General features: G+C 45.8%; 2 protein-coding genes across 8 annotated transcripts in view; one reads left to right on the forward strand and one right to left on the reverse strand.

The window, feature by feature from the left end:
• The window catches only part of LOC120821973 (multidrug and toxin extrusion protein 1), a 31,577-nt gene extending 10,933 nt beyond the window's left edge, over window positions 1-20,644 (reverse strand). The window contains exons 1-17 of one of the 7 annotated variants that reach the window (XM_078106657.1): window positions 20,316-20,643; window positions 19,623-19,724; window positions 18,551-18,619; window positions 18,280-18,428; window positions 17,845-17,887; window positions 17,608-17,652; window positions 16,594-16,691; window positions 16,410-16,507; window positions 16,108-16,221; window positions 15,713-15,780; window positions 15,326-15,434; window positions 15,013-15,088; window positions 14,856-14,925; window positions 14,615-14,747; window positions 11,072-11,166; window positions 10,492-10,593; window positions 9,735-10,416 (exon numbers count right to left, since the gene is read on the reverse strand). In XM_078106657.1, the coding sequence (XP_077962783.1) occupies window positions 10,024-10,416; window positions 10,492-10,593; window positions 11,072-11,166; window positions 14,615-14,747; window positions 14,856-14,925; window positions 15,013-15,088; window positions 15,326-15,434; window positions 15,713-15,780; window positions 16,108-16,221; window positions 16,410-16,507; window positions 16,594-16,691; window positions 17,608-17,652; window positions 17,845-17,887; window positions 18,280-18,428; window positions 18,551-18,619; window positions 19,623-19,724; window positions 20,316-20,531 (1,980 nt within the window). In that variant the 5' untranslated portion in view covers window positions 20,532-20,643 and the 3' untranslated portion in view covers window positions 9,735-10,023. Of the gene's footprint in view, window positions 1-214; window positions 370-9,734; window positions 10,420-10,491; window positions 10,594-11,071; window positions 11,167-14,614; window positions 14,748-14,855; window positions 14,926-15,012; window positions 15,089-15,325; window positions 15,435-15,712; window positions 15,781-16,107; window positions 16,222-16,409; window positions 16,508-16,593; window positions 16,692-17,607; window positions 17,653-17,844; window positions 17,888-18,279; window positions 18,429-18,550; window positions 18,620-19,622; window positions 19,725-20,315 lie in introns of those variants that run through there. The other 6 variants (XM_078106656.1, XM_078106660.1, XM_078106664.1 and 3 more) reach the window with 6 other exon arrangements.
• LOC120821974 (transmembrane and immunoglobulin domain-containing protein 1) lies at window positions 6,561-9,742 on the forward strand. Its single transcript, XM_040181153.2, is given in 6 exon segments — window positions 6,561-6,666; window positions 7,402-7,486; window positions 7,587-7,877; window positions 8,825-8,951; window positions 8,953-9,095; window positions 9,672-9,742. Coding segments are annotated over 5 exon segments (696 nt in total). The 5' UTR covers window positions 6,561-6,666; window positions 7,402-7,422.
• Window positions 20,645-20,682: the final 38 nt, after the last annotated feature.

The following is a 20,682-nucleotide window of genomic DNA, read 5'->3' on the forward strand; positions in this document are numbered from 1 at the left end:
GTTTTTGTACTTAAATCCAATGTGCAGTTACCAAGTATCGATACAATCGACTATGTACCATTTAAATCGATTTGTAATCGCTATATGTCGTCCGGAATGCCGATTTGCGGAGCAAAGATCGATTGAGTTGGATCGCAGGAATATAAATCGATTAATCGATTCAGTGGATGAATCGTTACACCCCTACTACGTACAGTTTGCTGATGATACTTACTTTAACAGTTGACTCGAGTCAACATTGAAATCGCTTAATGCTCCATATCCACCGGTAATGGGAAAAGTTCAATAATGTTAGTCAATTTTACTTGGAGTAGACGACAGAAAGTCTGCGCTATCACACACAGAGGCCCATTGCATTATGAGCCATCTGATAACCAAGATGTTTGGGCGTCAATGTGTACAATCTATTGGTGGCAGTCACTTGGTTCTTTTCCAGAGGCCCCCCTCCTCATCCTGTTTTATTATGTTGGATATATGTAAACTACATATTGAGTAGCCTTGATGTATAACCCGTGTATCTGCCAATTCTGTCACTTGCGAGAATTATTTAATAAATGTCCTGTTTAATGATTTAATGAGGAGTTCTATCACCATTGTTTTCTTCATTCAGCTGTAAATAGTTACCGATATGCAGTACCATAAAAAGAAAAAAGCAGCACAAAAGCTATTCATTTTGAGGAATACCTGATGATTTTGCTTAAGTACTTCTTGATATATGTATTCAGTTACTTTTCACCACTTGTAACTTGTATCACAGTATCAGAGGAGAAACGGACATGTTTGAGACTGTAAGCTGACAAATGTTATAGGCTCTTATGCACTGGATATTTTTATGTCAAAAAATGCTGTTCACAACGTGTTTTATATATTGATACACACAAATCCCCCAAACATCTTTATCACATCCGGGTGTTAATAAATATACAAGTCTACCTGTCACACATACGTCCACATCATAGTTTATTTTTTCATCTTCACTGCATGTTCACTAACTCTCCTGTCATTTCAGATCCTCCCACCTCGTCACCTGATTTCCTGCACCTGGTTCTCCTCACCCTCACCTGTGGTGCCTTCCCTCGTCAGTCACTCACTATTTAAGCCAGTCACATTCTGTTGCTCACTGCCAGATTGTCTTGTGTGTTCTACCAAGTTTTCCAGCGTTTCCCGAAGCCATCCTGTTTTTCTCGATTCCGACCTCGTCTGTTCCTCGACCCCGATTTACCTGCCTGCCCCGTTTTGGATTTGTCTGCCTGTCTGTGTGCCCTCCTGATTCTGACCCTGCCTGTCCTCGTCTACGGATTACCTGCCTGCCCCTCTGGACTTGTTTGCCTCCTGACGGATCTCCCGGTTTTGACCCTGCCTGAACCTTGATTAAAACCCTCCTGTCTTGTCCATCGTGTACGAGTCGTGCATTTGGGTTCTCCCGTACTCCGGTATCAGTAACCGTGACAGTACAATCTGGCCAAACATGAACCCAGCCGACCAAGAACGTACCGAGCCCGAAACCCCGAATCCAAGCAACATGTTGCAGCGCCATGAGCAGCAGCTCCACTTCATGGCTGAGGCCATGCAGTCTATGTCGGCCCGCCATGAGAGCAGCATGGAGTCCCTCCGCGACCACCTGCGGAACCTCGCCGTGGTGACGCGTACTCCGGACGTCACCCCCGCTGCTGCCCAAGCACCCACCTCCGCTCCAATGTCCGACGCACGTCTTCCTCCACCCGAGCGTTGTTCCGGCGCTCCCGGTTCCTGTCGACCGTTCCTGGTACAGTGTTCGCTCGCCTTCGAGCTCCAGCCGTCCGCGTTTCCCACCGAGAGGTCCCGGGTAGCGTACATTGTTTCCTTGCTCACAGGGAGAGCAAGGGATTGGGGAACGGCCGAATGGGCTAAACAGACTTCTATCTGTTCCTCCGTCGCGTCGTTTTCCGAGGCGATGCAGAGGGTTTTTGACCATGCCACTCCCGGACGAGAGGCGGCCCGGGGACTGTTTGGTCTGCAGCAGGGAATACGATCCGTTTCCGACTATTCCATTGACTTTCACACCATGGCAGCGGAGAGTGACTGGAACCAAGCCTCGCTTCGCGATGCCTTCTACCACGGATTATCCAGCCGCGTAAAGGACGAATTGGCAGCTCGGGATCTCCCTGCTGGTTTAGACGAGCTGGTCGCCCTCGCCATTCGGATCGACGGCCGTCTGCGGGAGCGGAGAAGAGAGAGGGTCGCTTGCGCAGCTTCAGGATCACCGCCGCGCCAGTGGCCGGAACCGCGACGGGCACCAACCGAGGGTGGACCTTCTGAGTCTATCGCGGGGCCAGAGGCAATGCAGCTGGGACGGGCTCGACTCGCTCCGGCTGAAAGGCACCGCCGCCTGCAGGCCAACCAATGCATGTACTGCGGTCAAAGCGGTCATTATGTGAACGCTTGTCCAGTAAAAGACAGGGCTCACCAGTCAACCAGAGGGCGCTGGTGAGCCGGGAAGTTAGATTAGAAATGCCCTCTCGACCCCAAATCCATGCCCAGTTGTTTTTCCAGGATAAGAGCTACACTGTTCCGGTTCTGATTGACTCGGGTGCAGACGCCAATCTCCTCGACCAAGACCTGGCCTTCAAGATGGGGATTGAGCAAATCGCCTTGGAAAGACCCATCCGGGCCACGGCGTTGGACGGTCGGCTACTCTGCAGGGTGACTCATCAAACCACCCCGCTGCGCTTGGAGATGTCAGGTAACCACAGTGAAGCACTCACCTTTCATGTACTTCATGCACCTCAACAACCAGTCATTTTGGGGTTTCCATGGCTTAGGAGGCATAATCCGCACATTGACTGGGCTACTGGGACTATATTTGGGTGGAGCCCTCACTGTCACGCGGTTTGTTTAAAGCCAGCGTCTGCCATTAGCCGCTCCGTGTCTCCTGAGTCCCCAGATCTCACGGGCGTACCCGAGGATTACCACGATGTAAAGGAGGTGTTCAACAAGGCTCGGGCCACCTCACTACCGCCTCACCGCCCGTACGATTGTGCTATAGACCTCCTTCCGGGCACCTCGCCCCCAAGAGGGCGACTATTCTCTCTGTCGGCCCCTGAGACTAGGACTATGGAGAAGTACATCAGCGACTCCTTGGCTGCCGGTCTCATTAGACCGTCGTCATCCCCGGCCGGCGCGGGGTTCTTTTTTGTGAGCAAGAAGGACGGATCCCTGCGACCTTGTATTGATTACCGGGGACTCAATAACATCACCATCAAAAACAGGTATCCACTTCCACTCATCTCATCTGCTTTTGAGTTGCTACAAGGGGCAACCGTATTTTCCAAACTAGATCTACGCAACGCTTATCATTTGGTCAGGATCAGAGAGGGGGATGAGTGGAAGACGGCCTTCAACACTCCCAGTGGACATTATGAATATTTGGTCATGCCATTTGGCCTCACTAATGCCCCAGCTGTTTTCCAGGGGCTGGTAAACGACGTTCTCCGCGATCTGCTCAATGTCTGTGTTTTTGTCTATCTGGACGATATTTTGATTTTTTCCAAGTCTACACAGGAGCATGTGATACATGTACGGCAAGTCCTCAAGAGACTCCTTGAGAATCACCTCTTCGTTAAGGCAGAGAAATGCAGTTTCCACACCTCGGAAGTATCTTTTCTGGGCTTCGTCATCAAAGCCGGCAATATTCAGATGGACCCTGCGAAGACCAGGGCGGTGGCAGACTGGCCCCAACCCTCCACCCGCAAAGAACTGCAGCGTTTTTTGGGCTTCGCCAATTTCTATCGGCGGTTCATTCGGAACTACAGTGCTGTGGCTGCTCCTCTCACCGCTCTAACCTCCCCACAAGTGCCCTTTCAGTGGACCTCGGTAGCGGCCAGGGCATTCGGGGAATTGAAAACACGTTTTACCTCTGCCCCTATCCTTGTTTTCCCAGACCCTGCTCGCCAGTTTGTGGTGGAGGTGGATGCGTCGGACACCGGTGTAGGAGCAGTTCTCTCGCAGCGGTCGTCTACAGATCAGAAGGTTCATCCATGCGCCTTCTTCTCCCGGAAACTGTCTGCCACGGAGAGGAACTATGACATCGGGGATCGGGAGTTATTGGCGGTAAAGCTTGCACTGGAGGAGTGGAGACACTGGCTGGAGGGAGCTGACCAGCCGTTTATGGTATGGACTGACCACAAAAACTTAGAGTACATTCGCTCTGCCAAGCGGTTGAACTCCAGACAGGCAAGGTGGGCTCTATTTTTTAACCGTTTCGAGTTTACTCTAACTTACCGGCCGGGCACGAAGAATGCCAAACCTGATGCCCTGTCCCGTCAGTACCAGTCCAGGAGCTGCGTTCAGAGTCCGGAGAACATTCTCCCCCCTGAATGTGTTGTTGGGGCAGTGGCCTGGGAGGTGGAAGAGGAAGTAAAACAGTCTCATACAGCACAACCGGCACCGAGTGCCTGCCCCGATAACCTTCTGTTTGTCCCAGCGAATCTGCGCCCAAAGGTCCTGCAGTGGGGTCACTCTTCCCGCCTGGCTTGTCACCCGGGAGTGATCCGCACGCTAGCTCTGCTGAAACAACGGTTTTGGTGGCCCACCATGGAGAAGGACGCTAGAGAATTCGTCAGTGCCTGCATTATCTGCGCTCAGCATAAGCCCTCTCACAAGGCTCCATCCGGCCTTCTTCACCCCCTGCCCATCCCTCATCGTCCCTGGTCCCACATTGCCTTGGATTTTGTAACCGGCCTACCCCCATCTGACGGTAACACAGTTATTCTAACGGTAATTGATCGCTTCTCCAAGTCTGCTCAACTCATCCCTCTACCTAAGCTGCCTTCTGCTAAAGAGACAGCAGAATTGCTATTACAGAAGGTGTTCCGCCTGCATGGTCTGCCCGTCGATGTGGTCTCCGATCGGGGGCCACAATTCACTTCTCATTTTTGGTCTGAGTTTTGCAGGCTACTGGGGGCCACAGTCAGCTTATCGTCTGGATTTCACCCACAGTCCAACGGTCAGGCAGAGCGGATGAACCAGGAGATGGAGACTTCTCTACGCTGCATCTCTTCCCGCAACCCCCGCTCTTGGTCCCAGCAACTCCTATGGGTCGAGTATGCCCACAACACACTCCCCAGTTCGGCTACCGGGCTCTCACCTTTCCAATGTTCTAGAGGATACCAACCTCCGCTGTTTCCGGAGCAGGAACTGGAGGCAAGCGTCCCTTCTGTCCAGGCGTTCATTCAGCGGTGTCGGCGCACCTGGAAGCAAGCCCGCTCCACGCTCCTGCGTACCTCGGACCGGTATCAACGGTCGGCTAATAGACGTCGCACCCCGGCACCCTGCTACGTCCCGGGACAACGTGTCTGGTTGTCCGCCCGGGACCTTCCACTCAGAGTGGAGTCCAAGAAGTTGGCGGCTCGATTTGTGGGTCCCTTTCCAGTCTCCAGGGTCGTCAACCCTGCAGCAGTCAGACTCCAGTTGCCGCGGGCCATGAAGGTCCACCCCACCTTTCATGTCTCCAGGCTAAAACCTGTCCTGGAGAGTCCACTTCAACCCTCCTCCAGACCCCCTCCGCCCCCCCAGCTCATTGACGGGGGCCCAACTTACACGGTCCGGCGCCTACTCAAGTCTCGTCGACGGGGTAGGGGGCTGCAGTATCTGGTGGATTGGGAGGGATACGGCCCAGAGGAGCGCTTGTGGGTCCCGTCACGCCACATACTAGACCCTTCCCTGATCAGGGACTTCCACAGAGCACACCCGGACCAGCCCAGTGGGACGTCGAGAGCCGTCCCTAGAGGGGGGAGTTCTGTCACACATACGTCCACATCATAGTTTATTTTTCATCTTCACTGCATGTTCACTAACTCTCCTGTCATTTCAGATCCTCCCACCTCGTCACCTGATTTCCTGCACCTGGTTCTCCTCACCCTCACCTGTGGTGCCTTCCCTCGTCAGTCACTCACTATTTAAGCCAGTCACATTCTGTTGCTCACTGCCAGATTGTCTTGTGTGTTCTACCAAGTTTTCCAGCGTTTCCCGAAGCCATCCTGTTTTTCTCGATTCCGACCTCGTCTGTTCCTCGACCCCGATTTACCTGCCTGCCCCGTTTTGGATTTGTCTGCCTGTCTGTGTGCCCTCCTGATTCTGACCCTGCCTGTCCTCGTCTACGGATTACCTGCCTGCCCCTCTGGACTTGTTTGCCTCCTGACGGATCTCCCGGTTTTGACCCTGCCTGAACCTTGATTAAAACCCTCCTGTCTTGTCCATCGTGTACGAGTCGTGCATTTGGGTTCTCCCGTACTCCGGTATCAGTAACCGTGACACTACCTTTTCAAATGAATTAGAACAAGTTGTTGAAAGCCTTCAACTGCTTGTCATAAGTATAATTCAATGAGATGCACACCCAAGAAGTTTTAGTGCCATTGTAAAGAGGTCAGCCAATAAAAAAGTGCTGTTGTGTTGCTACATTTTAAGTACGTGAACAATAAAAAAGTAAAAATCAAGGTTGGGCTGATTGAAGGTTTTTTTGCAGGAACAGGGAAGAAAAATGATGAGAGTCATAGAGAAACTATGAAGGAAGTTATAAAAGTGTCCTTCAGAGCTGTGAAGTATTTAAGAGCGACGTAAGATTTGAGCAATCCTCCACATTCTCATGCTCACACACAGGGAACATAGACAAGAAATTATCATAGTCAGGTGAGTGCATCTTTAATGCTGTTATACATATCATAAGAATAAAGGCATAGAGTATTGGTACTGTGAAGACATAGTAACTCGTATTACATTAATTAACAGTCTTATCCAAAGGTACGATTCTACAGGAGATCTAACCGGCAGGTTTTTTAATATTTAGTCCTCAGAATTATAAACAAATACTCAAGAGAATATAACAATTTGGTTAATTATCTTGAGAAAAATATTCTGGTTACACATTTCTTTTGTCATATTATGATATTACAGACAGTATATTCTGATTGAATGTTAAAATTGTATAGCATAATGTGTTATGATAAAAATCTGAGATGGCAGGTTTCTTTGTCGATAAAATACCATTTTCATGACTTCTTTGATGAATTATTTTAAGGTTGTTCCACGATTTAATTGTTTTAGCCAAATAGATTTGTCCTGCAATAATTGACGTCGAAGTTATCTCTCAAGTGTTAAGTGATGTTTGGTAGCTGACACCAAACAACACTTAACACGGTGGAGGAAAACAACCGAGAATATAAAGCACCTTTGTAAAGCACCCTTCAACAACAATTCACAGTTATTTGGAAAAACAGAAAGAATAGATCAATGAAGCACAAAGATACAAATAGAATTGTCAATTTGATTAGTGAATGTTTTGGCTCCTGCACATATATTCTTTTCTGTTGCAAGTGATGAAGTTTTGTTGAACTCTATTTTAAAATAAATGCTCCTCTCCTTTAGGTTTATCCAAGAAAAAATAAAATGAAAGCGATTTTCGGACCAGTTCTTTTCCACTTGCTCCTGTTCTGTGCAGCCCCGACATTTGGTAAGCTTTTTCTGGTTTTAAAGTGTGGTTACCAAGAATTTATCTGACATTTTACCCTCTTTTGTGCTTTTGTCTAAACTGTATTCTCCCTTTTGCTAAGGTGTCCGGATCCAGTCAGTCCCAGCAGTCTCCAGTGACGGTGTTATTCAGATAGAGCTGGAACGGACCGTGTCTCTGGTTTGTCAGCTTGACGCCGGCCACGAAACTCCGGTCGACGAAGAGCTGGTGTGGTTGAGGAATGGCCAAGCCGTCAGTCTGACAGAAGGAAATAAGAAGGGTCGAAGCAGCGTGTGCGTTACACCCATCATCTATGAAGATAACGGGGCTACTTTCACCTGCCACCTGAGCAAAAACGTCACAGTTACGGCCTCAGTCACACTGAATGTCACATGTGGGTCCCTTTAAATACTTATCTCTGAAAAAAGTTAATTATTATGATATTATGGATGGCAATATCAGTTCGCTGGTCCCCACTAAAATGTTTTACAGATATTTAGGAGGAATCCCACTGACCCTAGTGATCCCTCGAATTCTCCTTAAATGCTAGCGTCAAGTCGAGATTTCGCTCGGTCCAATATTTTGGTCAAGACAAAATTTAATTTCCGTCAACCTCAAGTCTACATTCTGTTTAGGCCTGACGCGCCTGCCTAAGATGGTGACCACGTTACCCACTGAAAATCAGCATGTTCACGTTCAACCTGATCTCCAAAACCTGTTCGTAAAAATGTATACGAAAATCTTGACCACACAAATTCGTAACAATACATACGAACTGGCGGTGGTTAACCACGCCCCTTGAGTGAACAACATGGCGGACCATGTCGGATTCTTGAGTGAACGTCTCTCCGCCATGTTGGATTTTTTGAGGGGGTTAGGGTTAGTATTGTATTCTTACAATTTAACGTTTGATTTCACGTTAAAAATGCAATCATAACACGTTTATTTTACATCGTTAGACTTCACGAAGTGTGTTTACGGGGTCCAGGTCTCCATTCACTTTGAATAGGGTGACGTCATCAGTTGCAGTCCGTATTTATTTAGTATGTATCACTACGAATTTGTACGTTCAAGATTTTCGAATACATTTTTACGAACAGGTTTTGGAGATCAGGCTGTCACGTTAGCACAGCTTGCGTGGCTGTCTGTCTTTAGGCGAAAAGGTGATGATGACATCGGCTTACATGCACTATAATGTTTACCCTTGTCCTCCGTCTCTGTTAACAAGATACCCTTTTTTTAGAATACATATTCTAGGCGCCATTGCCAAACTGAGGAGTGGTTGCCATTGCTAAAGCTGCCGGCTACGAGATTCATGAATGAAGCGGCGTTTCTTTTCAGATCACCTACAGCTCTCTGGCTCGGAGGAAGTTGAAGTAGAAGAAGAGGCAGAGCTCGTCCTGCGGTGCGACAGCTGGGCCAATCCACCTGTCTCCTCTCTGTCTTGGACACTGAATGGAAGCGGGTTGATTCTCGTTGACCAATGACGGCTGCACGAGCCAGCTCAGCGCCAACCTGGTGGAGAAAGGCTGGCATGAGGGCACTTATCAGTGCATAGCGACGTCTCCCATCTACGGCGAAAGCAGCAGGCAATTCAGAGTCACAGTGACAGGTCAGTTCATGCAATCAAGTGTAATCAGCACATTGATGAGTCGGTGAGGGATGACAAAGTGGGTTGATCATTTTCCTCCTCTTTGTCCGTAGAAAAGACATTGAAGCTCCCACTGTAAAGCTAATTTAAACAGGTTCATTAAAATAAAAGTACTTAAACTAATATAAAATATATAATTGACAAAATATATTTGATATAAAACTATAATAAATGATAACATAAGGACATCTCATGCCATTAATAAATGGCCCACTTTAAGTGCCATTTGTTCACAGGTAAAATTGGCCTGTTCATCAATTTTGTAACATTACAATCTCAATCAGTGAAAAATAATGATGCTGTCGCTCTGCAAACAACACAACAGAGCAACAGGCCTTTTACGTGCATGCTCCACACAAAGGTGAAAGGATGTGTGCGTTGGTTGGTGGCTGGCTGACAAATGCATCAAAAGGGAAAGGAGTTGACATATCATCAATTAAGTTCAAATGGCAAACTTGTTGGCATTATTAATGATTGGAAGTCACCTGGCTAATGTGAATTAAATATTCACCCCCTTTAAACTCATCCTTTCCACAGGGATCCCCAACGACCGGTTCGCAGACCACTTGGTAGCGGGCCGCAGAGAAAGAAAGAAATCGGTTTCATGATTTTAGTCGGAGGATTTATTGAGTGTATGGAATTCCAGTTTAGCACCTCAGGATAAAAGACGATCCTTGTAACAGGACCTTTGGTTTTCCTGCCAGCGGCATTTTTTTCCTTCACACAATTCAAATCCACTATTCTATATCAGGTTGCAGTTTTATATAATAACACCTGTTCTTCAAGTAGCCTATGCACTCAACATTATTCCTACTAGGATATCCAAATTGTCAGTTTGTGAGAAGTGTGTTCAGCTGCTAGATGTCTACATTCAGAGGTCAAAGAACGCTCAGCGGCTTGGGGTCAGGTCCTGTGGGGTCAGTGTCGTCGAACTTGAGTCATTAGTCCAGTTCTGGGTAAAGTTGGTCCTGCTCTGGATGGAGGGCTCCTGTACGGGGAACGCGATGTGAAAAGCGACACCTGTGACCAAAACTAGAGCTGAAACCAAGAAGATCAGTCCACGGCGCCAGATCAGCTCAGAGACAGAAAGCGGCGCTGAAGGTTTGGTGTTTGAGGTCTTTTGTGTCCCTTCGTCTTCCCCCACAGGTCGTCCTGTATTTGTGTCGTCGGTCTCCGCCTCGTGTCCACCTTTCAGCTCCTGATCCTGGGTGCTGACTGGACCGTAGCCCCCCGCTGCAGGAGCTCTTTCACCGTCCAACTGGGCCTTCAGGGTGCACAGATGCTGCTGTTAATCATTATGTAAATGTCAAACCCTGACAAGGCAGAAACCCCCATTTACTATTTATTATGCACTTACTTCAGGACAGGAAGAGATGTCCATCACCATCCCTTCACTCAGCTCTGTACTAACAGGGAGCTTTGGTATCAACGTAACTTTCTTTCCAGCTCGCCGTTGAGCCTGAAAACATGATGAGGTTCATGTGAGTCATACATGTATATATATATATATATATATATATATATATATATATATATATACACATGTATATGTATATATGTATATATACACATGTATATGTATATATATATATATACATGTATGTATATATATATATATATATATTGTTAATTCATTCACTCACACACAAAAAATGACCAACACACAATCATATTGAATGCATTTATTTGTGGCTCGTATGAGTGTGTATGTAATGTTCAGCACTAACGTTTCTATTTGTCCTTGTTTTGTGAATTGAGAGATAACTTGCAATGCTACGCCAAAGCATTGGAAAGAAAAATGGAAAGAAAATTGCAAGAAAACAATATATTGAAATGCTGTCATTATAATCACAGCCAAATACTCACCCTCATTCCTTTCTGGAACAGTTTACTGTATATTCCATTCATTGCTTATACAAAATATACGAGCATCCTACCTTTAATGTGACTTTCTTCCAGTTTAGTTTGAAGATTAGAATGAGGAAGAAACCCGTCTCCAAGAATATACATGTTAAGATACCGAGCCACAAACCTAATCAGAGACACAAAAGAAGGTTTAAAGAAGAAAGATCTACTTTGTGTTCACTTCATACATTGACATAAGAACATTGTGTAACAAGAAAACTACCAATATACTTAATGTTTCTGAGAAAACGACTAAGACGCAGCCACACTAACAGCTATTGGACAAATTCAAAGGTTGACCTGATGATGGTGCTAGATGAAAAGTCAGGGATCACCAAAGCATTAAAGCATTTAATCTAAAGCCATCATTGTTTGTACCAAATGTCGTGACACTAAAGAACGCACTGACTAAAAAGCAGAAGGGTTATTTGAGGCATTGTGCACTGAACTACAAATACATTGCATTATAAATTAGCTCCCCTCATATAATTATTAAATTCTTAGGTTTTGTGGTAGAAATAAAATAAATGAAATCTCCATCCATCCATTTTCAACCGCTTATCCGGGGTCGGGTCGCGGGGCAACAGCTCCAGCAGGGGACCCCAAACCCTTTTCCCGGGCCACATCTACCAGCTCTGACTGTGGGATCCCAAGGCGTTCCCAGGCCAGTGCAGAGATATAATCTCTCCACCTAGTCCTGGGTCTTCCCCGGGGCCTCTTCCCAGCTGGCCGTGCCTGGAACACCTCCCTAGGGAGGCGCCCAGGGGGCATCCTCACCAGATGCCCAAACCACCTCAACTGGCTCTTTTCGACGCAAAGGAGCAGCGGCTCTACTCCGAGCTCCTCGCGAATGGCTGAGCTTCTCACTCTATCCCTAAGGGAGACGCCAGCCACTCTCCTGAGGAAACCCATTTTGGCCGCTTTTACCCGTGACCTAGTTCTTTCGGTCATGACCCATCTTTCATGACCATAGGTGAGGGTAGGAACGAAGATTGACCGGTAGATCGAGATCTTTGCCTTCCAGCTCAGCTCTCTTTTCGTCACAAGAGGTGCTAATCCTCATCCCGACCGCTTCACACTCGACTGCGAAACGCTCCAGTGAGAGTTGGAGGTCACAGACGGAAGATGCCATCAGGGCCACATCATCTGCAAAAAGCAGCGATGAGATCCGCAGCCCCCCGAACTGTAGACCCTCCTCCCCCCGACTACGCCTCGATATCCTGTCCATGAAAACCACAAACAAGATTGGTGACAAGGCGCAGCCCTGGCGAAGGCCAACCCCCACCGGAAACGCCTTCGACTTACTGCCGAGCACAGCTCTCGCTTTGGGCGTTCAAGGATTGGATGGCCCCAAGCAAGGACCCCCTCACCCCGTACTCCCGCAGCACCTCCCACAGTTTCTCTCGGGGGACCTGGTCATACGCCTTCTCCAAGTCCACAAAACACATGTAGTCTGGATGAGCATACTCCCAAGCCCCCTCTATGATCCTGGAAAGAGTGAAGAGCTGGTTCGTTGTTCCACGACCCGGACGAAAACCGCATTGTTCCTCTTCAATCCTTGGTTCGACTATCGACCAAACCCTCCTTTCCAGCACCTTAGAGTAGACTTTACCCGGGAGGCTGAGTAGTGTGAAACCCCTGTAATTGGCACACACTCTCTGGTCCCCCTTTTTGAAGAGGGGTACCACCACCCCGGTCTGACACTCTTTTGGCACCGTCCCAGACTTCCACGCAATGTTGAAGAGGCGTGTCATCCAAGACAACCCCCCAACACCATTGCTTTTAGCATCTCTGGACGGATCTCATCAATCCCTGGGGCTTTTTCACTGCGGAGTTGTTTGACTACCTCAGTGACCTCCACCAGGCCAATTGACGATGATCCCTCCTCTGTCTCCAGCTCCGCCTCTACCAAAGAGGGCGTAGTAGTTGGGTTCAGGAGTTCCTCAAAGTGTTCCTTCCACTGCCCGATAACCTCCTCAGTCGCGGTCAACAGGGTCCCATCCTTACTGTACACAGCTTGGATGGTTCCCCGTTTCCCCCTCCTGAGGTGCCGGATGGTCTTCCAGAAGCACTTTGGTGCCGACCGAAAGTCCTTCTCCATAGTTACCCCGAACTCCTCCCATACTCGCTGCTTTGCCTCCATCACGGCAGAGATGGAGGCAGAGCCTGTCGGTACACTGCAACTGCCTCCGGAGTCCCACCGGATATCATAACCCGGAAGGCCTCCTTCTTCAGTCGGACGGCTTCCCTAACCACCGGTGTCCACCACGGGGTTCGAGGGTTACCGCCCCTTGATGCACCTAAGACCTTGAGGCCACAACTCACTGCCGCGGCTTCAGCAATGGAGGTTTTGAACATACACCACTCTGGTTCAATGCCACCCTTGTAGCAGCGCACCCGACCCCATCGGTTTCCTCCACAGGTGGTGAGCCCATGGGGAGTAGAGTCTTGGGCTGCCGCGTCACTCCTTTGGGCTGTGCCCGGCCGGGCTCCGCGGTAAACCCAGCCACCAGACGCTCGCTGTCGGGCCCTCCATCTGGACCTGGCTCCAAATGGGGGCCCCGGGCTTCCTCCTGGCCGGGTAACTCCTTCCCTCTTCAGTTTTTTCATAGGGTCTTTTTGAACCATTCTTAGTCTAGCCCCTCGCCTGAGACCACTTTGCTAAGGGTAACCCTACCAGGAGCACAAGGCTCCCGACAACACAGCCCTCAGGGTCATAGGGACACACAAACCTCTCCACCACGATAAGGTGACGGTTCCCAGAGAAATAAATTAAATCTAACCTTAAATATTCGGGTAAAATGTATTTCGGATAGAGGATTCAAATTAAATTCAAGTGTCTGTACAAGTAAATGGAAGTGACTCACTGATCACTGAATACTGCTGGATTCAATTTGATCAAGTTCATTCTTTTTAAAACACAACCAAGTCTGTTTTCAGGTCTGGAGGAGTAAAAGTGCATACATTGTATAAGTTGTTTAATGCCTTTTTTAGCTGGGGAGGGAGCTGTGACATCACTTATAAATAACCTCAAATTATGACTCCTGAATCTGCGTCTGTCAGGATCAGGCCTCCGGGTCTGAAAAGTGAAGCCAGTGTGGAGGATCTTTGTGTATAGATTTTTCCTAATAGCCTTCAGGGGGTGACTCTTCTTGTCTTGTGACAAATTTGTTGCTACTACGTCGTTTTCTGATCTCAGAGTTGTTTATGTTTTCCAATTTGAATTGTGACCTTTTTCACAATGTGTTTTCAGTTCAGTTAACTGTGGAGTTTTGGTAGCTCAAAAATGTCTGCGCGTCAGTTTTACTTAACTCTTATTGTTTCACTTCTGGTGGCAGAAGTAACACAATAAGATGGCCCCAGCTCAAACGTTGAACTCAAGGCCAGTCGGTTTTTGACAATGAAGAAGAATAAAGACATTTGTGGATCTACGTAGTAATTTTTCATTATTATTATTCTTAACTGTCCATCTAGTCCAACAGGATTGCCATGCTAGGACCTCAGAGCCAAAAAAGGAGCCAAGATATTCATAACTTGTTTGCAGAAACATATAATAGGAAGGTTAGGAACATTACCTAATATTCTGAGCTTAGTAGCAAACATCAGAGCTATTCCCATTGGTAGACCGATGACGTAGAAAGACACCAGGTTGGACAAGGCAACAATTTTCTGCATTCCAGATCCGATAAGAATTCCTAAGCAAACACACTGAAAACATACACAAATAGAAACAATTGAAAAAGGGTTGCATACTCGTCAACACAAGCTCAATGCAAAAGAAAAGAAGAACGTTTATTCTGTTCTGTCAAAACGTACCAGAAGAGCATCAATGAACTGCAGAAATATGTAGACTGTGAGGTTATCTGAGACAATCCCCACAATTTCTCTGCAGACAGTAAAAGAAGATCATCAAAATAAAACATAGTTGTCGTTACAAAGTGCAGGAACGAAGGTGTATTGGTTTAAGACTCACTCATCAGATGTAAATATGTAGCCAACGACGGACTTACAGCCAGCGAGGATACAACCCTGGAACACAGCAAACACTCCTGCAGAAAGACGTGACACAAAAGATAACATTTGACAGGATGTGTGATTCACAAAATAACAAACAGCTTTGAAATAAACGTTGCATGAATCTCACAAGTATATTTTTGCATGTGTTCTTAAACAATAAAAAAAGGGATCAATGAACCTGCCAAACAATCAGAATCCAGAATTCTCTGTGTGCACGGTTTGGATTGTAGTAATTTCATGTTTGTGTTCATAAGTATAGGTTTTCATACCTGCCAGAACCAGCACTACTTTGCAAGTGACTATGGCCCTGGTAGTGTTCCCGGCACCCAGAGCATTCCCAACACGCACACAGGCAGCTGCACGGATACCCAGAGGGAACTGCAAGGACCCCATGTTGATTTTTGATGTTAAAATGAGTTACACAATTTTGGGAAACAAACGTATTCACTGTCTTTCTGATGATTTGATGATAATATTGATATTCCGAAGCCAGGAGGCAGTCAGCTTGGCTTAAAAACAGGAAGAAGGGGGACAGCGAGCCTGCTTCTCTCCAAGTTCTCCAAGTTCAAAGGCCAGTAGAATATCTGGCTATGAAAAAGTAATTGTTGCCAGCCACATACCAACAAGCAAATTGCATATTTTCATTTGATGCATACCATAGATATTATAATTCCTATTTCCAACAACACATGCTGGGCCGCCAGATCCACCTCTCCCAGTAGACCTAAGAGGATAAAGGTCAGATTCAGACAATTTCAAAGATGGGAAACGGCCCACAGTCTGCTGCTGTTGTATTAATCCAGCAAAGGTCAAATATATAACTAATATTTTAGATCATTTTTATTATTAATATTTTGTTTATTAAAAGTTAGCCACTTGTATATTTACCTCTTTAGCACGTATGCAGTAAATCAGTTCAAGATAATAATTTGTTGATTAACTCGGCAATAGCAAACAAAAGCTGTCTTTTTGCAGTTATTCTAATGGTTTAACTATTGGTTTGTAGAAAAATAAACACTCAAAATGGCTTTAAATCTTTTTCAACACTGACCAGCAAGGAAACCTCCAACCTCCCACATCCACCAATCAAACCAGACCAAGCATGTACTGGGAATAGCCAGCTTCATATAGGAGCCCCACTCCTGCAGACAGTCGGTGGACCAGCCTGCAGAAAGTTTAACACAGAAGGATTGTACTCAATGGGCCTGTAGTGGGGGACAGATTTCTGTTGCAGATTTCTGAACACAACTGCTTTTGTGCGTCATTTGCCTTTTCATCCAGTCATGTATCAGCAGAAATGCAGATTTTGACATTTAATACTTTAATACATTTAATACTGTGTGTATAACTCACCTCCCCATGTCTCCTGATGGAGCTTCTTCCATCGGATGTAGCCAAACAGCAGCAGGCAGATGGAGATGTGAGAAAGGGCGTTAGCTAAAGCTGATCCACTGCAAACACACATGATAGAACATATTTAAATAATATTGAAAGAATCTCACGGTCTAATTTGACTCTATGTCTCTAGACGACTTACAGGACTCCCAACTCGAGGCTGTAGATTAAGAAGTAGTTGGCCCCCACATTAAAAACGTTTGCTGCGGCTGCTGTGTACAACTGAGGCATAATGATCCCCTGGCAGACAAAAAAAAGACACGAAAACCACAATCAGCTATCCCATTTGTACAGCTTCTATTAAAACGGCATTAATGACATCCGTGCAACTCTGCGACAGACAAACAAATTCATCACGTAGATAGCATCCTGGTAACAAGACTAGACAAAGACAAACTTTGGCTGCCATCACTGGATCACTACAGTTATTGCAATTTCTCGTCAAGGGGGCATAAATGTCTAAATACGTTTAACAGTTTGTAAGGAACCGAGTTAAATGCAATATTAACCCTGATATAAGTGTGTTTGTAAGGAAGAAGGTGTCAATATCCGGTAATGTTTTTTGCATTCAGGAGGTCAGTAAAGGTCTCATGGCGGGTGAAGCTGTTAAAGCGGTCAGATACCTATGAGATCGGTGGCACAAGTGAGGCGACCTGGGATTGGCAGAGAGACTGAGGTGGGATGTATTTGTCCTAGTTAGTCTACGACCGTGAGTAGATTGTCAAGCATGATGAGATAACGTGTTTTGCCGTACGCTACGGCCCACTGCCGCCTGTGTTCTGTTCACTACCAGTACAACAAGCACGGTAATGTCTCCATGTGAGGATGTTGTTAGATTTTTTGGAAAAACAAAAATGTCATCCTTACGGTGGCAAAAAAAGTAAAGTCAGATTATCACCATGGTCATAACAATTGGGCACAAATGGGCAACTACATTGATCTGCTCACATGGCTAAAGAAAGCTATTGATTCAACATAATGGACTCATAAAACTGCAGACACGGTTCTTCTCTCTGTAAACACAAAACCCGGATATGAAGTGGTTGTTTCTTTCTTATTTCCTAAATTTGGTTTGGGAAAACAAACACATTGCAGTTGATTTATTGAAAAATGGCACCCATTGAAACTCAATGCAGAAGAAGGGCTATAAACTTACTTGGTTTTGTAGGTAGGAAACTTGCAGCTCGTACAGAAACATGGCCTGTAGAGGGTAATATAGGAGAGTTTTAAAGAGTAAAACTGCCAGATCGCTCACATATAAACCAGGATTCTAAAACACACATTACATACAGAGGCTATTTCTAATGTGCTAATACCTGCAGCATAACGAAGAACATAACATATGTTGAATTAGGAAGGAAATATTTTAGTCCATATTGTTTAATCAACTCACTGGAACAGCAGGAATAAAGGCCAGTGCGTAGATTTGGGCAATTCTGAAAGGGTTGCAAACACAAACATTTGTTTAGTAGAGCAAACACACAAACAATAATTCACGGTTTGCCCAGACATAACCCTTCTTTTTGGAAATGCAATTTCTATTTACATTTAATTGCTGCTTTGTAGATTTACTTCCACAATATGAAATAAAAATAAAATCTAACTACAAAGTGGAATCACAAATTCAAATGCCAAGGCTGCAACTTCAGACATTTAAAAATAGCAACATGAAGATAAATGTAAGCACAACCTCAAGTACTTCTAGACACACTTACCTGTAATAATACACTAAGATGCACTGTCGATGTGAACAATCGCGGCACTAAACCAAAGGCTTCTCAAACTAACATTTTGTCATCAATCGAGCATTCATAAACCAGGGATTTACCTCGCCACCTCAGTGTCTTGGTGTAACATGAGCAGAAAGTTGTGAGTATTGATGAGAAGAGCCCAAGAGGGCAAACAAAACAACAGCAAGATCAATGAACTCCGTTGAAGGATTACTCCCACACGTCTCATGTTCCTACCGCCGTACGTCTACAAAACACAAATGAGGCAAAACAGAAGTCAATCTGCTTGAGTAGGTTTAAAATGAACCTTTCTCTAAATAGCAAACAATACAAATTAGAACATCATAATATTAAATGTGGTTGGCTCACCTGAGAAATGAGTGTGTCACAGGCCACGTTGAGGCCATGGCCCGTTGAAGCTGTGGTCGTGTTGATGATCTGAAAGGTGAAAAGTAAAAAACATAAAAGTCTGACTTCAGTTATAAAAAGTATATATTTTTAGACAATTGTCCTTTTTTGTTTATGTTCATAACAATATGTGTATTATTGTATATCCAAAATAGAATTCAATATTTTGTTTGTGTTGATGAAGTTGTCTATGTGCATCAACAATGTGTAACCTAATGAGATGTCCTTTTACTCTCAAGCTATCAAAAGAGTTTCCAACCTCAATGAAATGACCTCCTTTAACTAAAAACTAAATTTAAATAAAGTGTGTGTATTTTGTCCAATCGTCCATGTTGATTTGTTAGCAGGGTGTGTAAATTTTTTTTTTTTTAATCTCCGCCAGGCGTAAACCTGGGGAGAGGTTAAATGTTGTGTCGTGTTGAGTGTGGACCCCTCGTCCACGGCTAATTTGTCTTCCTGCTGCAGCAGTTTGCATAATATATTTTGGGTGGCAGGTTGTGGCTGCTTGCTCAAGGACCTCTCGTCAGTGCCTTTTCAAAACACCTTTTATTTCCTGTTTTGTGCTGCCATTGACTGCCTGCTGACTCCCCACTGACTGCTCTTAAGCAGCCGCTAGTGATAACACAGCTGAGCGCACCGTCGACATCCAGCCGCTACACTGCGGCTAGAGTCACAGTGGGGGGGCAGTTGCTATTTTTTGGGGGACTGTGTGTTCCGCTAACAGCTAACGGGACTGCCAGTGCACCACTTTCCACGAGGGTACAGTAGAGAGAGAGGATGCTCCTAACCCTAGCTGCCAGGAACCGAAATGTTGGTAGTTCGAGCCCCGGCTGCTGTTGAAGTGTCCCTGAGCAAGACACCAACCCCTAATTGCTCCCTGGGCAAAGCTAAATGACCTGTAATGTAAATAATTAAGTAATTTTACATCACTCAAGTCAATGTGTTTTTGTTTTTGGAATTCTCTGTTAAAAAGATAGGAAGTGACTAACTTAATTAGTACATTAAGTAATAACAATTGGAGTTAAAATAGTACCGCTGAGGCGAGTGCAAATCCAGCCAGTTCTGAATTGCCAATGTGCCCACAGAATATGGTGATAACAAATGACAGGAGGAAGTTTAGAAACCGAGACACCACCTGCAGAGAGAAAACAACATTTTGAAATAAATGATTGCTATTAGCTGGACTCAAACAGCTAATGCAACTCTTCAAAGAATTGTTAAATCAAAAGGTTTAGGCAGGTTCACACCCAGAAACACTATGGCCGCCATGGGGTTTTATTTGCGTATTTTAGGCAAGATTTTGGTCTGTAACAGTACACTTTACGCACTGAATATAGAAACCGGATATAACAGTGCAACAGTCGGTGGCCTTTACAAATGAAACGGTAAAACCAATTGTGTCACGGTGTGGTTCACTTCCTGTTGTATTTTGTAGTTTTCTGCCACTCGTGTCCCCCCCCGGTTCCTGTGTTTTTGGCCTTTTGACTATTAAAGTCTTTTGTTTTCCCGAGAAGTCTGCATTTGAGTCCTGCCTCCCACCCGCATCCCTGACAAATTGAATGAGGCCCAATGGTAGATCTAACACTAGGTAGACTTTCCATTAGTTATTTTGAGGAACTTTTAACTGAGTATAAATCAGTGTCAATTAATACTTATAACCTGCCATAGAAATCCAAACACCCATTACCACGACTTCCTGCTGACACTTCAACTTTCTCCTACTCACCAGTGGACCTGTGAGCCGTAAGACTTGGTAGAGTTCCTCTCTGTAGACCAGTGGTACCAAACGCCTCACCCAAGCACACCGAAAAAGTTTGGAGCTGACTGCAGCCACGGCTGCGTCGTCTCCCTCGGGCCTCATTGTCTTGGCAACTGAGACCCCATCAAGGGGCCCTGCACCCGGCAAAGGGTGCGCTGGGTCCGGGGAACCCAGCTTCTCCATTTAAACACAGAACAAGAAGAGAAGTGAGAAAAGCAAAAGGGACAAAGGAGGCGGGGTGAAGTGGGAAAAGAGTGAGTGGAGAGAGAGGCAGAAAGTCTTTCTCGGTTTCGAATTACATCACATTTACTTCTCTGAAGTTATTGATTAATAT

This window comes from Gasterosteus aculeatus, chromosome 7 (assembly GCF_964276395.1).
Source record: "Gasterosteus aculeatus chromosome 7, fGasAcu3.hap1.1, whole genome shotgun sequence".
Lineage (NCBI taxonomy): Eukaryota > Metazoa > Chordata > Actinopteri > Perciformes > Gasterosteidae > Gasterosteus > Gasterosteus aculeatus.